The sequence below is a fragment of the Etheostoma cragini genome, chromosome 13, assembly GCF_013103735.1.
Source record: "Etheostoma cragini isolate CJK2018 chromosome 13, CSU_Ecrag_1.0, whole genome shotgun sequence".
NCBI lineage: Eukaryota > Metazoa > Chordata > Actinopteri > Perciformes > Percidae > Etheostoma > Etheostoma cragini.
In genome coordinates, this window is record NC_048419.1 from 16,092,514 (window position 1) to 16,106,304 (window position 13,791).

The 13,791-nt window shown below is 40.4% G+C and overlaps 2 protein-coding genes across 4 annotated transcripts; both read left to right on the forward strand.

The window, feature by feature from the left end:
- Window positions 1-239: 239 nt before the first annotated feature.
- On the forward strand, window positions 240-8,828 carry LOC117955712 (clathrin interactor 1-like). Of its 2 annotated transcripts, XM_034890378.1 has the most exons (13): window positions 240-504; window positions 3,290-3,394; window positions 3,621-3,717; window positions 4,207-4,315; window positions 4,600-4,778; window positions 4,815-4,833; window positions 5,467-5,635; window positions 5,963-6,179; window positions 6,275-6,356; window positions 6,571-6,648; window positions 7,175-7,497; window positions 7,851-8,034; window positions 8,381-8,828. In XM_034890378.1, exons 1-13 carry the CDS (start codon window positions 464-466, stop codon window positions 8,767-8,769), a joined length of 1,992 nt encoding a protein of 663 aa, XP_034746269.1. In that variant the 5' UTR covers window positions 240-463; the 3' UTR covers window positions 8,770-8,828. The 2 variants fall into 2 exon arrangements, with proteins under 2 accessions (XP_034746269.1, XP_034746268.1); XM_034890377.1 differs by having other exon boundaries at window positions 4,600-4,833.
- Window positions 8,829-10,785: 1,957 nt separating this feature from the next.
- On the forward strand, window positions 10,786-13,500 carry LOC117955714 (transcription factor SOX-2-like). 2 transcript variants are annotated; one of them, XM_034890381.1, is made up of 4 exons: window positions 10,786-11,435; window positions 12,167-12,406; window positions 12,575-12,800; window positions 13,214-13,500. In XM_034890381.1, exons 1-4 carry the CDS (start codon window positions 10,907-10,909, stop codon window positions 13,398-13,400), a joined length of 1,182 nt encoding a protein of 393 aa, XP_034746272.1. In that variant the 5' UTR covers window positions 10,786-10,906; the 3' UTR covers window positions 13,401-13,500. The 2 variants fall into 2 exon arrangements, with proteins under 2 accessions (XP_034746272.1, XP_034746273.1); XM_034890382.1 differs by having other exon boundaries at window positions 13,244-13,500.
- Window positions 13,501-13,791: the final 291 nt, after the last annotated feature.

Below are 13,791 nucleotides of genomic sequence, written 5' to 3' on the forward strand. Positions count from 1 at the left end.
ATTTCAGACAGTGTAAAATGTATCATCAAGATAAACTGCTTGTAAAAGAAAACATTGGTCCAAACATCCTCCGTGCTGAAGTGTCCTTGAAGAAGGCAGCTCTCGCTCTCTTCCTAAAGATATCAACAAAGATTCAATTATATCATATTCATTGCCACAATGTTACAGCGTCATTTTGCGGTCAACTTTAGGCTACCCTAAATTAATGCATATGATACATGGTCATGGATGTAAGCTTGATACAGATCGCGAGCGAGGGAACAATCTTGACGCTTCAGTGACGTATCAGAGAATGACGTTTCCGGAGCAACTGGGGCCGATCCGTTAGCCGCATCTGTACTACCGGAGCTCATCGAGGAGTGGGGGGATTGTCGTCGATACCGGACACCTACTCTATCTTGTGGGGCGTAGAGACACGGGGCGACGCAGTATCGAGGCGGCGAACCTGCAGTTCCGTGCGGAGATGCTGAATTTGTGGAAAGTCAGAGAGCTGGTGGACAAAGCGTGAGTACCGAGGAGCAGGTGGAGCTGTTTGCAGTCGCTAAACCGCTAAGTGGCTGCTAAGCTAACCGGCTAGCGGGCAGCATCAGCAGCTTTTATCGCTGACAGAGGAGAGGATACGGTCCGTGACGTCACATCGATAGCCCCCTCAGCTGTTTTTTTAGCTCCGACTAGCTGGCTAGCTGCCAATGTTCAACCTTGTGGCACAAATTGAGATGTGTGTTTTACAGTGGCTTCTTACATTGTACATTTTTCTTCACTTGTTGATATTGGCCATTAAACAATGTTACACACAGCAAATGTATTCATTTCCGATCAACAACGAAAGCTATCCAGTTAGCTAATTCCGCTAGCATTGCTAAGCCCAGGTTGTTTCTGTTTGCTGTTTCTGTCGGTGCTGCTGCAGAATCACGCCCTGGACCACCCTGGTGATGCCCGCTACCTCCACTATGCATTAACCTAACATTATATCCCGAGTAAAAACCTAAGCATCAACGGTGACAAGCTAAGTGGCTATTGAATTGTAGTACACTTCCTGCCAATTAGAGAACCATGTCCCAACGAGGCCCATGGCCCCAGACAGTTAAGACAACACAGCTTGTTGGCCAAACAGATCGTACGGTAGTAGCTACTACATCGTGTTGTTTGTCTGAGCTCTAGACTAACCATGCTTCTTTGCGATGTGTGTCTTTGTGAAATCTATTGCTGCATGTGTAAACTGCAGTATAATGTATAGCCTGTACTGTAATCCACAAACTGTAAACAACAGCTTTCTGCCCTGTTTGTTCCAAGAGGCACGCTGCATTATATAAATATCTTTCTTGTGTAAAACCCAAATCCACAAAAAAAATATGGAAGATGCACTGATGCTTTTAGTTAGTTGAGATCAGTAAGTAAACCTTTTTATTTGAAAAGGCCATTTTATTTAATAATCAAGTTAATAACGTTTGATGAGGAAGGTGCCATTACAGTATCTGGAGAGCTAGGTTTGTAGTAGATAAAATGAAATCAGGTTTAAGTAGCTTCACAAGTGAAACCGTCATTATATGTTCAATAGAGTAACAAAAATCAGAATCAGCTTTGTTGGCCAAGTATGTGGGCACATGCAAGTAATTTGACTTTGGTTTTTCATTGCTCTTAGTGAACTTACACAGAAATAGACATACAGCTAACAACAAGGACAACAAAGCTGAACACAAACGTGAACATTATAACAATAACATTTGAAAGATGAGAGAAGTGGAAAAAGAGATCTAAAGAGTGTTGGATTAGTTCAAACTAATCTCAAGAATAAACTTACTATACACATAGTCTCGTAAAAGTAGTTCCTTTTAAAATCAGATCTTTCTTTCTGTAGAGTGACCAAAAACAGATTTTGCTCTGTTCAAACCAAGTCTCACCAGTGTATCAGTGGTGCATTGGTCTGTCACACATCAACTTTTTAGTAACTCCTCGTAAACACTGACTTTAATTTCTCACAGTCAATTTTATGTGACAATGGCTTGAGATAAATGAATAGATTGAATAAAGAAGATTAAAAGAGGGAATATACAGCATAAAAAACAGACCAAGAGCTCAACAGAGCTTTAGATGGAGCTCCCATCAGCTGTTGGTGCCTGCCTGGGCATGATGAATACACTCTATTATTGATCTACCTCAACAGAGCTGGCAGCGGCGTCCTTGCTTTTTCCTGCAGTTTAAGAGTCACGTTATTATGGAGCTCTCTGTCTGTCTGACTTACCTGCTGACAATAAGACAGTCAAAGGCAGCTTCTGTACTGTACACGCTTCTTATTTTCAAGGGTGGCAGAGTAAAGGAGTAATGATAGGATTGGAAGATTGGGAAAAGTGACTAGCAGGAGAAAAAAACAGTACAGAAAATGAAGTGAGGTGAAGACATTTAAAAAAAAAGGCCAGGTGAAGGAGGGAGGAATGACAGGCCGGGGGAGCAGTAGAAAAGGAAGAGTCGTGTTGGAGGTTGAGAGGCGTGTTTCACTTTGCCGTGCTTTTGGCTGTGTTTTTTGGGCCAAAAAACGAGCACAGCAGCTGGTGAGCCCCCAAAAACAAAGAGGACAGGAAGCAAACATTATTAATGGGGAGGTTTGGCCGTGTTTACTTTGCTGTTACACACACACACACACACACACACACACACACACACACACACACACACACACTAACACACACGCACACACACCCTGCTTACCTCACTTGCATTCACACACTGCATACAACAGACTCACATCCCTTTGTTCCCCAGACAGCTGAATATTTTCTTACACTATGCTCGTGCTTGTCTTTTGTGTGCCGTGGCCAGGACACAGTCTTTTAGAAAGCTGCCATTCATAATTTAGTTGTCTATAACACCTGCATGAATGTTGTTGTTGTTGTGGTCAGCGTTGTGTGTTTGTGTAGAAGTTAAATATGATAATGATGCTTTTGCCAGAGAGATTGTTTGTCATTTAAGAGTTGCCCTTATTGTATTTGCATGTGTTCTATGGTGTAAATAGATCACAATATGTTTCTTTTGATTATCTGTATTTCGGCCTGCCTGACCTCTGGAGTGTGACGAGTGGAGTGTGAAGGGAATCACCACAAATTATTTGCTGATAACAAGCAAGGCTTACTGACCGAAAGACTGACAATAACAAGCTTCGTGTTGCCAATAATTGAACAGAAAAGACGAGAGTAAAGCCACATGTTTTCACCTTTACATGTTTGAAATATTGATGATAAAAAGGATATTTATTGATGCAGATTACGAAGAAAATATGTGTTTGTGTCAACAGCACTAATGTGGTGATGAACTACTCAGAGGTCGAGTCTAAGGTGAGAGAGGCCACCAATGACGACCCCTGGGGACCCTCTGGACAATTGATGGGAGAAATAGCCAAGTATGTATAACACACACATACACACTGTTTCTATACTGTATGTGCACACAAATACAAGGTAGCGGGTGAACTGTATTGTGCCATTACACACACTAAGATGAAGTAAAGAGTTCTGTTAGAAAGACAAGTAAGGCTCTAATCACTAGACCGGATTATGCTTTGGTTTAGCTGTTTTGGGCTTTGCTAGAACTATAATATTATTTATTGTGTGTTTGTGTGTGTGTAGATCTACCTTTATGTTTGAACAGTTCCCAGAAGTGATGAACATGCTGTGGACCAGGATGCTGAAGGACAACAAGAAGAACTGGAGACGAGTCTACAAGGTATGGTTACACTCTGGTTGGCAGGTTGGTTGGTTGTTTCCCAGGTGTGCCTGTGTTGTGTCCGTTGTGCTCGCAGTCAGACACTCACATGTGTTCCAGTGTTCACACCACTGTCTGGATCAAGACACTTGTGGTTTTTGTTTCTCTTTCTTTTTGTTGTAAATCCAACAATGAATAATTTGCACTAAAATTTAACACAGATACAGATGTATGCTTCCTGTATATGTATAGCACAAAGATCAGAGCAGGGCATCTCAACTACATTCTTGTGTCCTACCCACAAAATCATAAGACTGATATGAAAATATTATAAATTACGCAAGAGCTTTGAAGAGGGGACAGTAAAGCAGAACTGGCCTTAAACATTTTTTTTAAGAAATATATTATTTCTCAGTAAGCCATTCTGGCTACATCTCCCCCTCATAGTTAACTCTCTAATTACGTCTTTCACTCCATCTCTTCCTATCTCTCTTTATCTTCCTTTGCCAGGCTTTACTGCTGCTGGCTTATTTGATCCGGAATGGGTCTGAAAGAGTTGTCACCAGTGCCAGAGAACACATCTACGACCTGCGATCTTTGGAAAACTACCACTTTATTGGTGAGTCTCATCTACATTTTCATTGGTTTAACTTTTTCTTCGTATTCTTTTACTTTTATGTAAATGTGAGTTATCTTGTGGGCATATTAGAGGTGTCGCTTCTAAAATAGAAAGGTTCATTCTCTGGGGGGCATGATTACAGTGTGCTAAGTTATACTTCTATTTGTCCTTTTGATTGGGATAATTCTTGCGTGCAGTACATTGGTGGCACTAGATGATAGGTCAGGACATCAATTTTTATATATATACTAAAGTTTTTGGTTTTTCTTTGTGTATCTGTCCAGATGAGAATGGTAAGGATCAGGGCATCAATGTGCGTCAGAAGGTGAAGGAGATGGTTGATTTCATCCAGGATGACGATAAACTGAGAGAGGAGAGGAAGAAAGCCAAGAAGAACAAAGATAAATACATTGGCGTCTCCTCTGACAGCATGGAAGGAGGAGGAGGAGGAGGAGGAGGAGGAGGAGGAGGAGGAGGAGGAGGAGGAGGAGGAGGAGGCGGCGGAGTCATTAAGAACTGTAAGTCACTACTTCTTATTTTGACAGGTCAAATCAGATGTGGATTAAAATCATAAGTTTTGAAAAATGGGAAAAAGGAATTTGAAAAATTGGTGTATTTTTTAGTTGATATATCGCTAAATCTATAAATGTCTTCTTTTTTCTTTTTCTTTTTTTTCTTACAAAAAGGCAAATCACAAGAGCCTAACAAGATGTTGTGATATAAAACACAAAGGATTATCCTCACATTGGACAGAAAGTGTAACACATTTATCATGGAAAAATCCCAAACATTTTCCAGGTCCAACTTCCAGAATGTGAGGATCTGCTGCCGTATATCATTGTAAAGTGTGTAGCTTGTGATTTTGGACAGTTATCGGGGACAAGAACTAGACATTTTTCCGACCAAACAATTAGTCAACAACATATTTGAATAATATTTTGCTGCAGCTTTAATCTTGTTGTTGCTTTTAGTTTCTTAAATTTGCTATAAATGAGCAATTGTTCAACAGCATTGTACAGCTGAAATTATGAGTTTCACACAACTAGTATGAGGGACTGTAGATGTCCTTTAGGGGATGCCTGTGAAACTGCACACGTTTACAAAAATCTTTGCTCTTTCTCTCTCTGTCCTTTTATGCGTTCTTTTTCCAGCTAATGAGTTGGATCGGAGTAAGTGGGATGAGGACTGGGACAAGAGCAGAGGAGCTTTCCCCTTTAGTGAAAAGCTCGGAGAGATCAGTGACAAGATAGGCAGCACTATCGATGACACGCTCAACAAGTTCAGAAAGAAGGAACGAGAGGACTCACCCGACAGAATCAGGTACACACTGATGATGTCATCATGCACACTTACACATATTACATTTTGTGTGTGTCGAATGAACGAATGCTTGTTTTAAAATGGTCATAAGGGTGTATACTAAAGTTACTACAAGCTGCATTACTTATGCAAATATCAAAATAAGGCATCAGATGGCTCTTGGCCACCTGGTCATGTGTTTAAATCTTCAAACCATTATGTCTTGAATGATACATTACATAACCAAACACACACGACCATACACTTATTGCAAAGCAAGAAAAACACTCAATAGCAAAATCTCCTGACCGATGCTTCTCGTAAGTCCTTCATGTTTGGTTGCCATAGTGACAACGAGGAAGATCGAGCATCGAGAAATGGCAGACAGGAAACCCTTGAGTTCAAAGATGAGGAGGAAACCGTCACAACGAAGAGCATCCAGATCACACAAGCAACAGAAACCACAACCACCACCACGCGGAAACGCAGCGGAGCTCCGGGTAGCAAGACTCTGGACCTTGGTGCTGCAGCCCACTACACTGGAGACAGGAGCCCAGAAGAGAAGGTCTTCACACAAACACAACACTCTTCTGAATGTGAGATACATTTTTAATTGTACAGGTTTTATCAATCACTGTGTCTCTCTATTTTTATCTTCAGTCATCAGTCAGGCAGTCTTCAAGTAGCGGTCTAGCTGACCTGCTAGTGATTGACCCTTTATCCAATCAGAGCACTGCAACAGGTAACTACAAACTTTTACACGCAAAAAGATGAGAAAGAAATGGTGTGGTTTAAAATTTGGATATGTGGTGTGAGAGTTGTATCATTCTTGGTTGAACAAGGGAGTTGTTAGTTCTTTGCTGTGTGTGTGTGTGTGTGTGTGTGTGTGTGTGTGTGTGTGTGTGTGTGTGTGTGTGTGTGTGTGTGTGTGTGTGTGTGTGTGTGTGTCCATCCAGGTGGCAGTTCTGACCTCATTGGTGGCTTTGCTGACTTCTCCTCTCCTGCAGCCTCTGCCAGCCTCCCAACATCCACTGGTAAACTTGTTCTTACCTTTCTCAGCTTGTCCTGTTATCGGAGGGTGCTTTCACACTTTAAAAAAAAGACAGGTAAAAAAAGACATGTCTTTGAACAGCACAATTCTGGGGCGTTTTACTGTGGGGTCACTTTGTCACACCCTTTTTAACAGACTTAATTAACTGCCCAAGTACACAGAAGGATACAAGAAGAGCAGACTGCAGTTTGAACTGCTTTTGACTGTCAGATTATACGTGTGACCATGTACCAGACTTGGTCCAGTTCTTTGGTCCACACCTTCATTTGATTGTTTGGACTAACTTGGCAAACACAACAGAGTTCATTTTAACACAACCAAAACAGGTATGGTGTGAAAGCACCCTTAAGTTCAGATGAGGGCCAGCATGACAAAAAGCTATGTTTTACATACTATGTGTGTAGATTTTTTTTGTAGAATTTTAGAAAATGAATTCTAATTTAGTACACAGTGAAGGAGTAGGACAGTTTCAATCACAACTTAACATATCACAACTTTCTTGTGGCCAGCTTCTGCACCATCCAATGGAAATGGAGAATTTGGGGACTGGAATGCTTTCTCGGCCAATCCACCAGTTTTGTCTGGCTCCGGTTTCTCCCAGCCGGTCACTGACCTGTTTGGCAACGTCCAACCACCCACAGCCCCAGTCTCTAATCCCGCCTCCGCCCCACCTTCTGCTGAACTGTTTGACCTGATGGGTGGAGTGAACCATCAATTAACAAACCCACATACAACGTTGAGTGCCTCTCAGAGCATGACTTTCTCTCTGGGTGGGGCGATGCCGGGAGCAGCTGCTGCCATGCCAAACATGCCCCTTTCTCGCTCTCAACAGGTAAGTACGGTACACTTTACAAGAACTGTAAAAATAAATCTGAAAATGTTATGGATGTTAATGGAATCCATTGAAAGAAAAACCAAGAAGATTCCAAAGTGTATTGGTCCAATGGTCAAATTAGTTGTCTAACTTAATAGTGCAATAAAATTGCACTATTAATGATGACTTAAACCTTCAGCATTGCTGCCAGCCTAATCAAAGATTTAAGTTAGTGGACCCTTAAGAACACTTTTTGTTTCAATTTTCAATAAATTTGAAGTGCTCCAGTTCAAGGCTGTTGATTGATTTTGGTTTTTCTTTTGGGTTCTTGACAGTAAATAACAGTGTGAAATATTTGTATTTAATTTTAGAGCCTGGGAGGCATGACATCTCAACAGCCCATAGGACAACAGTCGAAGGTGGGTGTTGGAGGTCCGGGATCGTTAGGGTCGACCTGGTCCGACCCCTCCGTCAACATCAGCCTGGACTTCCTATCGGCAGGCCTCAACCCCACTAAGACCCCGCCCACACTTAACAATATTATCCAGCAAACAGGTATAATGTTCCGTACTGTGATTCATTTTCTGTGTGCATTTTTAAAAAAAGAAAAGAAAAAAAAAGGGTCTTAAAAGATCTTAAATAGCATTGATGTAAGTTTCTTTCTTAAAAAACAAAGAAAAAGGGCTGTCAAATGTATTAAAACGTCTTGAATGTCATTTAAAAATATTTGACTTAAATAATAGACTTAAATAAATAAATCCTCAAGTGATTTAGTGGGACAGGTTGATGTTAACTTAAATGTACGTTGTTTTAGATTAGATTGATCAGTGTAACTATCTGACCAACCTTAGTGGTACAACAGAGTGGATTTACTCCTCGCTGCCTATTTTTGTCTGTGCAGCGGTTCCTCCCGTCAACCTGTTGGCCCAGAACTTTGGAGGACTGAACCTCAGCTCCCCGCCCCATGCGACACCCATTAGACCACCGACCAATCCCATGACGATGGGCATGGCTGCATCAATGGCAACTGGCATGCCTGTTTCCTTGGCATCAAGTATGCCCCATTCAATGACCACGGGGACAATTGGGATGGGGGGAATACCTGTAAGCCAAGGCATGATGGGAATGAACATGAGCATGAATATTGGCATGGCCACTCCAGTGATGATGGGTGATATGACAGGCATAGGAGTGCCAGGAGTAGGGGTGAGCCTAACACACTCCATCACGCCAGCCATGGTTTCACCAAAACAGGATGCTTTTGCTAACTTTGGCAGTTTTGGGAAATGAAGTGTGTGTGTGTGATTGTGTGTGTGTGTGTGTGCGTGCGTGCGTGCGTGCGTGCGTGCGTGTGTGTGTGTCAGACAAACAGACAGTATGAGAGTGAAGGACTGCTGTAGGCCTACTTGAAGACACCCTTGCATGTTTCTCTCTCTGCTTTTGTTGACTTTGGTGAGCTGGCAACAGTGATCATTCACCATCCTAGTCTGTTGACTTAATCTTAGAAGTAGGAAAAAATGCCCGGAGATGCCTCTCACCAATTTCAGGTGTGAAAAAATGTCACACAGAGGACACCTGAAAAGCAGGGAAGGTGTCAACCCACAGCCTCTAGTCATTACGTTCTTATGGGGAAAGGTTTCGGATCTTGTTGTCACCTGTTTTATACGACAGTAGGTCCCCCTTCATTACAAAAATCACTTTTTTCTCTGTAAGTGCACAGCTTGTTCAATCTTGTTAACTCAAATGAAAATGGCATTGCTGCCTTAATTTTGCATTGTAGCCTGAGATATCATGTTTTACATCATTTCAACCAAATTCATTCGCAAGATTTAAGCCATTACATTATTGCCAGAAGGTGACACTGTTACTTTCTCGTGCTCCTTGTGCTAATAGTACAGTTACAAATTTTGGAGTATACTGAATCTGTACTCTGTTCTTCCAGCAGAGAGCAAGTTGGGTGAATGTCTTGAGGAATAATTTCATAATATATCCTTTTTTTCTCTCCTCTCCTCTTTTTTCGGGCTGGTAGCAGTTCACAATAACTCAAAGTACAGTAGGACACCTACAGTTTTATTGATGTTTAAAAGATAACATGAGTCAAGCCTTGAACTGCTCAGAACAACGGTCCCTAAAATACTGTTGGGCTCTGATTTTATAATAATCGGTTACTGTTAAAAGTGATAATTTTCTTCTACCTTCCCTTTTAGATTTCGCCATCGGATTAATGCCTGATTAAGGGCCATTATTTTATGTAGAGTACTTTTCTGAATGTTTCTCTTGATATGATGCAATGTACCTTTTAATTACAAACTATTTTTGCCAGCAAGTATTTTTCAGCCTGCAGCTCACTATATGCACCTCAAAACTGCATATTAGAAAATAACCACCCTTGCATATAACATGGACTGGATACATTACAGGATTTTTTTCATTAGCTAAGTTTAAATAAATTATTTCTAAGGCCAGTTGAGACCAATCTATAAGGTTTGGGAGTCTCAAATAGACTGTGTGTGTGTGTGTCTGTGTATGACTATTGTTTTCTCTTCTCTTTGATGTTCAAACATAGCTAAGCAGAGCCTCGTGTCATTTTCTGAGGCACTGCACTCCAAATGACCAAATCTTTATTTTGTTACTCTCAGAAGGAAGATTCCATAGTTATTAGTTTAATATTTTAATATTTATTAGTTTACAAGTAAGGTTATGTTCATTGGAGAGCTACTAATAAGATATTTTAGTTGACAGAATCATATTTTAGTTTCTTTTTTGCTATCGCTTGTTTGATTTGATTGTATTTTCTGTATTTCATTCAACATTAAATTAAATTATAACATTAAATGATCAGTTGGGCTACTTTTTGTATCATATTTGCATTGCATATGATCCTGAACAAGGATATACTAGCTACCATTGAAGACACAAGAAGGCATGTCAAGTACATTCTGCAGTTAAGAACTATAACACATGGTGGACAGTTTAAAGGCTGATTCCAATGTTTTTTTATAGTCCATAACATTTAAATACAGCTTTAAAACCAACAAGTAAAGGAAATATTTAGCATTATTTTCCCATGAGAGTTTTATTTCTGGTAGTACTAAGAAGGCTTTAAAAAATAAATTAAAGACAATCATATTGGGGATAAAAAATGTATTGTATACAGACAGACAATATAATTAAACTCGACAGAATTAATGATAAAAAACAAAAAGCTATTTTATTTATTAAGAAGACTTGTCAATGTTATTTGTCTTAAATCCCATTTGGCTAAACCGCTAAATAGGAACGTTCAGACCGTGTGGAACCAGGCTGTTTACAGTCCAAAACGTTCTCTGTTGTCTGGGCAACCGATCATTTTTATATCACAACCAAGATGAACGATTGAAACCCGGATCCAGCAAGCTAACCCCAAATTGCAGCGACGATTGTAACAATGGACGTATATCCTAAAAAAAGGGAACGAGAACAGCGTCTGCCAACCGGAAACACGGGCCAGGACCCAGCTGCGACAACCGCTTTTCAGATCTTTCAAACCGGAGATGCTGGTCAGCTTCCCACGCTGGCCGGGACCGGATATAGGCCTAGGTCCAGCATTTGTGAAACCTACATGGCCTTAGTTGGAACAAGTTCTGAATTTGAAGGTGGAAAGCTACCACCCATATCAACTTTTTTTAACGAACTACTTTATAAAGTTGTGTCAGCGGAGGATCGTGGCAGCGGGATCAGGTCAGAAACTGTCCCTTCAGGTTCATGTCCAGAAGCAGGTTCTCAGGTCAGTGCAGAGCAGCTGCTTTCATCTGGGGACCAAATATTCCTGCTCCAAGTCACCGAGAAGCTGCATAAGAGACAGGCCTGTCCAGCTGGAGGAGAAAACAGGCTGAAGCCAGATCCAGTCGACCCCACCCACTCACTCGGAGGTGATGCACCGGTCACCACTTACACCATCCCGCCCACGGAGGAAGGTAACGTGACAGAAGGGTCTGTGTGTGATAGTGCTGGGATGTGTAGGGCAGCAGGGAATTAAGATGGCATAATAAAATGTGAAGAATTATAAAAAAAAAAAAAAAGTAAATCTTGAAGATCTAAATTAGAGATAGGCCTACTAGCTAAGTTAAAAAAAAAAGGTATAATGAGAAAATTATATCAATTTACTTTGAAGTCATACCTTGTATACTAAATAACAATTATTAAGTCAATAATCATATAGACTACGAAGTAAAAATTCGGACTTTTTGAAAAAAAATTGAACTATGTCAGACAAACTCATTAAAGTCAAAATGATAAAGAAAATGTTTAACTCGAATGATGAGATATTTGTAATATTTTTGATATAGTTTGTCACTATTATTAAAAAGTCTGACATCCCTTACATGTCTTTTTAGTTTGTCATGATTTTTTCATTTCTTTTAATGGTGGATATTATTATTTATAAGTGCATTTTCTATGTAAGCTTCAATTAAAGTTAACAGAACTTCAAAAAAGACAAATCATCTGTGCTCTAAAATGAAAGGGAAAATAAATAATAAGACAATCAGCAAGTATATTTTTTAAGTATTTTGTCTATCCATGTATATTGTTGTCAATGGAATCATTAAAAAGTGATCAATAGTAAAATAATGTAAACCTTGTGTCTAATTCTGAATGTTTTATACAACTGCAAGTGAATGAATCCGTCCCCAAATGTCTCCTTCAGATCTGAAGCGGTTGCAGTCTGGCCAAGACAAGAATGGACACATTAAACGGCCACCAAATGCCTTTATCGTGTGGTCTCATATCCACCGAAATGCCCTGCGTAAAACCCGCCCTAGAGCCAACATGTCTGACATCAGTATTGTGCTGGGCTGTGAGTGGTCCAAGCTCAGTGAGGAACAGAAGGGACCCTACTATGAAATGGCTCACAAACTGAAATACATGCATAGGCAGCAATTCCCTGGTATGGACAGTCACACAGCTGATTAGAGGATAATGAACCTTTACTGCAAGATTACCGTTGTGTCCAGTTATACAGTAGGATGTGTTTTCAGTCGGATTCTGTTGTGGTGAGGATGATGAACCTGTGACCTCTACTTACTCGGCTTTCTGCTTTGCTCTGTCATGCCAGATTATGAGTTTCGCCCCCAGAAGAAGAAAGACATAGAGTGTTTGTCCTCAGGGCAGGGAGCAGGACAGGACCCTGGCGCTTCCTTTTCTCCAGTTCAGTCCCAGTTGCAGGGCCCCAGCATGTACCCATATCCTGCCATGAGGGCCCACAGAGTCAGCTACTGCCCAGCTTCTTGCCCATATCATCGAATGGGCCCCTACTCCAGGGTCCAGTCCAACTGTCCAAGGTCAGGCATCTTCAGTGAACTATTTCAGCTAGTCAGTGTGTGAGAGATAGTTTATACCCTTCAATTCTCCTTTTACAGCCCCTGTAATGTATTCTGACAACTCATAAATTAGGCAATATTAACTTTTAAAGGTTCATTTTTTTATTATCAACCCACAGCATCCCAAGCGAAAACTACAAAATAGGAAACTCTTTCTTTTAGATTTCTTTAAAGTGGCAGCAAGTAGAGAATGATCTGGTTTTAGGAAACAAATGATTTTAATTTTATTCCTAGAGCCAGCTTTTTATATTTCCAAGATGGCTCCCTTTCACACACTGACTGTTACATGACACTTGTAAGGATTCACCGAATGTACAAATCATTGACATATGTTTTGACACATGCGTGGAACATTTTTAGTGTGCTTGTATCAGGTTTTTTTATGGATACCCAAATGTCTACAGCTCAATGGAGGAAGTGAGGAATTACCACAACACTCTGCATCGAACCGCATCAGAAAGCATTGAGCAGCCGGATGTTGTCTCCAGTCAGCAGCTTTCAGTCAACAACAACACAAAGTGCAAATATGAGCATGATGTTGATGTTGTTGGACTGCTCTAGGAGACATTAAGCACACACAGGGCAACACTTTTAGCGATATTAGCAGCATCTTTATTTTAATTCATGGCCAAATAAATAAAATGTTCTGTGACTGTACCTGTTGGACTCCTTTTACTGTGTATTCTAAATATACCAATACAAAACAAATGTTGTCTTAGTTTGGATCATTAATTTTTGTTAGTGTTCACAAATTAATGCAAGGAACATCCCAACCGAATTATATATGCTGACTACAGACATACTACCTGTATGAGTGTAAAACCATTATGTTACATTATGATTTTCAGCTGTCATTTTTTTTTTTTAAGATCGCATACTTAAACTTCCACTAAAGGCTAACAAGCAAGTACACATACTTTCCTTTAATACAATTCTGATTTACTGGCACTTT